General features: G+C 35.3%; 1 protein-coding gene across 1 annotated transcript; it reads right to left on the minus strand.

The window, feature by feature from the left end:
- Nucleotides 1-1,065: 1,065 nt before the first annotated feature.
- On the minus strand, nucleotides 1,066-3,379 carry LOC125400837 (putative gustatory receptor PTE38). The gene has a single exon (XM_048434985.3). It carries the CDS (start codon nucleotides 2,002-2,004, stop codon nucleotides 1,066-1,068), a length of 939 nt encoding a protein of 312 aa, XP_048290942.3. The 5' UTR covers nucleotides 2,005-3,379.
- Nucleotides 3,380-4,694: the final 1,315 nt, after the last annotated feature.

Here is a 4,694-nt window from a genome sequence, read left to right on the forward strand (position 1 = left end):
TGACATTAAGATTGCTTGCTTAATCATGACCTGAAGAAGGATGATATCAACAGACATGCTAACATGGAACTGGGGAAATCTCAGAGGTTTTCAACCCTAAAAAATGACTAAAGACAGCTAAAGTATACTGAGGGGAAGAGAAATCATTACTTTTCCCAAAGAAGAGACTACTCCATTTTCCAATGCCATGGATTCAGTGATGAAATTATGAAATACAAGGAATATTATAGAGACTGAACTAGTTATCTATCTATCTATCTATCTATCTATCTATCTATCTATCTATTAATCACCTATCTACTGATCTACTCATATATAAATGCATATAAACTAATTTAATAATATTTTAATTTTAAAAATTAATAAAAATTATTTTATTTTAAAATTAACAGCTTTGCTTTTTGGTGCATGAAAATTCAATTCTTTTGATGATATATACATAAATCCATAGTTCATTGAATAAGGATTTAACTGTGAAATCAGATGAAATCATTCTCAAATGTTACTAAAATTTTGATGGAAGATAATGTCTATCCTATATCTATTACTAAGGCATTGCACAAAATGGTTTTGATAAAATTTAAACAGCAGTCTAAACATATCATTTTTTATTAATTTTTATTTAGTTCTACATTTTTTTCTGCTCTTCTCCCTGCCTCTCCCCTCCCTTTCAACCCTCTCCCAAGGTCCTCATAACCCCAATTTACTCAGGAGATCTTGTCTTTTTCTACTTCCCATGTAGATTAGATTTATGTATGTCTCTCTTAGTGTACTCATTGTTGTCTAAGTTCTCTGGGATTGTGATTTGTGGGCTGGTTTTCTTTGCTTTATATTTAAAAACCACTATGAATGAGTGCATTAAGATCCCAAGAGATACATTTTCTTTAGAAAAGCATATATTAAATCACTGAGTTAGACATATAGGGATGCCTGGTTTCAAAATAAGGTAAAATGAACATTTTTATTATGTGTGTAACTTGGTATATACTTTATATATAAAGTATCTTGATGTAGGTGTTTGGTAAGTTTCTCTTACTCTAAAATCTTTGATATGATGATGACATATTATAAAAGAGATGTTATCCTACTAACTACTTTCCTGAAGGCTTTTTTCATGTCTTTGTTCCTCAAGCTATAGATAAAGGGATTTAGCATCTGAGTGACCACAGTGTACATAACTGAAGCCACTACAGTCTTCCTTGGAGAGTCAGTAAATGCAGAGCTAATGTGTACTCCAAAGCCTGTACCATAGAACAGGGACACAACTGACAAATGAGATCCACATGTTGAAAAGGCTTTATACTTTCCTCCCAAGGACGACATTTTTAAAACAGAGGATACAATGTGAATATAAGACAAAAGGATCCCCAAAACAGGAATACCAAAAAACACAACAGACACTGTGTATACAAGCAGGTAATTGATGAAATTATCAGAACAGGCAAGTTTGATGATCTGAGCCAGCTCACAGAAGAAATGGGGAATTTCTGTTTCTGTGCAGAAAGACAGCATCAACATCATCAGAGTGTGGAATAAAGCATGTGTAATACTAAAGAACAGAGAACAGAGAAGCGACATTACACAGAAATGTGAATTCATGATAATTGTGTACTTCAGAGGGTGACAGATAGCAACATAGCGGTCATAGGCCATCACTGCAAGAAGACAATTTTCTATGCCAGCAAAATTCAAGATGAGACAGACCTGAGAGAGGCATCCTGTGTATGTGATGGTCTTATCCTGAGATTGAATATTGACCAACATATTTGGAATTGTGGTTGTGATTAAACAGATGTCATTAAAAGACAAGTTGGAAAGAAAGAAATACATGGGAGTATGTAGTTGAGAGTCAGATTTAACAGCCAGGATGATGAGCAGATTTCCTAAGGTGGTAATTAGATATATGGACAGGAAGAGGATGAATATGAAAGGCTGCAGAGCTGGGTCTTCACTAAGTCCCAGAAGAATGAATTCTGAGATAGCTGTTCGGTTGACAGATCCCATGTTTTCGAGTAATCTAGAAGAAAAGGAAGTTGTATAGGTACCATCAACTTCATAAGCTTGTTCTTTGAATTCTAGACTGCAAATCTGTTAATAATTAAATTTTTTCCATTAATCCATCTATTCTCTGATACTTGCTTACAAAATCCCTAGCAACTAATCATTGAATGAAATCCTCCTTATTGTAGGAACAATAATTAAAGCAAAATTTGCAATATTAAGTAGCAAACATCATGTTTGCTAATAGAAACATGGGCTTGTTTAAAAGGAAATTGGTGCTGCTTTTGCATAGAACTTGAGACCACTAGAATAGAGGCTGATTTGCCTAAGTAGATATGCGAATAAGCATGTGTCGGGTAGATAACAGATATTGGTAAGAAATTTTACTATAGTCTTTCCACGTGAAAAAGTTCAGCTAATATCCCATACATACACAGACGGACTTCAGTTGTCTCATTAGATTAAAGGAGAAATATGATAAACATCTCACCTGAATGTTGATTATAGATGTACACTTGTGAAGGTCATAAAAAATCACAGGGTCAACTGATTCTTCATTTAAAAGACTGATTTTTAGGAAACAGCTTAGGTATTCATTCATAACTGGTATAATAAGCCTAAAGAAATCACAGACATACATCTACAGTCTTTGTGTCCCTGTCGCCCAACATTCAAGGCTTTTAATAGTACTCATTATGGAAATGCCACTGTAATCCCAGGTGTTCAAATCCTTAATGCCAGTAAGTGCTAAAGGGAAGAATTTAGCTTTCTCAGCTTTTTAAACAATTCCCAAGACAATGTTTTCATTCTGTTCTTACTATTTCTTCTGATCATACAAAATATTGACTTTTCATTCAAAGTTATGAACAATATCTCTGTAATGAATCTTACTGCTCTTACTGAAGTACCATCAAAGAGAGGGAGGAGTGATAATATTAGCAAAGGGGTCAAGACCATGATGGGGAAACCCACAGAAACAACTGACCCAAGCTAGTGACAGCTCACTGACTCCAGACTGACAGCTATGCAATCTGCATAGAACTGAACTAGAATCCCTGAATGCAGGTTACAGTGGGTGGATTAGGTAGTTTATCAGGACACTGGAAGTAGGTCCAGAATCTATACTTAATACATGAAAGAACTGGCTTTTTGGAGGTCATTTCCTATAGAGTGATAACTAGACTCAGCGGGGGAAGGACTTGGTCAGGCCTCAATGCAATAATGAAAGAGAGTTTGTTGACTCCTTATGGGAGAAAGGCCATAACATCTCCAAGGAGTAGATGGGGTAGTAGTGTGATAGGAAGGTAGGGGTAGTGAAATAAGGAGAGAGAAAGAGAAGTGGAATTGATTTGTAAAATTACTAAACAAAAATAAAGTATACATATTCATAACTTTAAAAAGAATTAGATTTGGAAGAATATATGCACATGTATATGTATGTATGTATGTATGTATGTATGTATGTATATATATACACATATGTGTGTGTGTGTGTACAATATTTTTTCGGATAGCGTTTCTCTGTAGCGCTTTGGAGCCTGTCCTGGAACTAGATTCTGTAGACCTGCTGGTTTCAAACTCACAGAGATCTGCCTGCCTTTGCCTCCCTAGTTCTGGGATTAAAGGCATACAGAACCACCTTCTGTATGATTTCTATTTTTATTGTGCATATATTTATTTATTTTATTTATTTTTTTCTACAATACATCCTATCTACAACTTTCCCTACCTCCATTTCTCCCAGTTTCCTTCACCACACATTTCTCTAAGCTTCGTCCTTCAATTTACTTTCAGAAAAGTTACCAAGGAATATCAATGGAACACAGCTGAACGTGACGCAATAAGACTAGGCATAAACCTTCATAACAGGATTAAGAGAGACAGCATAATAGGAAGAAAAGACTGGCAAAGAAGTCAAAAAATATACCCACACCCACTTTAAGGAGTCCCACAAAATCACAAAGTTAACGAACCATAACATATATGCAGAGGACCCAGTACAGATCCATGTAGCCTCCTTGATTGCCACTTGAGTCTCCTCTGTGAGCTCTTATATGACCTGCTTACTTGATTCTGTAGCCTGTGTTCTTCTGTTGTCTTCAACCCTTCTGTCTCCTACCCTTCTTCCACAGAGTTTATTTAGCTTCCAGGGAAAGGACGCAGTGGACATATTTCCAATTTGGGCTCTATTATTTTCTACTTTTTGTCTACGAGTTTATACTATCAGCTACCAGAGGAAGCCTCTCTGAAGATGATTGAACTAGGTACAGAAACTGACTCCTACTTTAGGTATATGTATATACTTTAAACGGAGGGGCATGCACTGTTTCTATGAACTGGAGATAAATTAGCATCAGTTGGAAAAACTGAGACTCAATCAAAAATTTTCTCAATGATTGACTGTGGGCATGTCTGTGAATATTTTCTTGATTAATGATTGATGTAGGATGGTTAAAGGTTATGGCATCTCTTAAAAGGTTGCCCTGTAATTTAGAAAAGATCATTGGAATTGACTCTAACATTAAACCATGAAGAAGTCAACCTATACAGACCTTCTAAACAAGTGAAGACATATAAATAGTAATAAAAGTCATCCAACAATAAAGAAGTCAATCTCAGACGGATTCACAGTAGAATTATAATAGATCAAGTATCTCCAGACAATACTTTATAACATATGAAATAAAATAGAA

This window comes from Myodes glareolus, chromosome 4 (genome assembly GCF_982192425.1).
Source record: "Myodes glareolus chromosome 4, mMyoGla1.1, whole genome shotgun sequence".
NCBI lineage: Eukaryota > Metazoa > Chordata > Mammalia > Rodentia > Cricetidae > Myodes > Myodes glareolus.

What these genes read in the sequence shown, in the direction of transcription:
- LOC125400837 (XM_048434985.3), bottom strand. Translation starts at nt 2,004, where the DNA reads ATGGGATCTGTCAACCGAACAGCTATCTCAGAATTCATTCTTCTGGGA.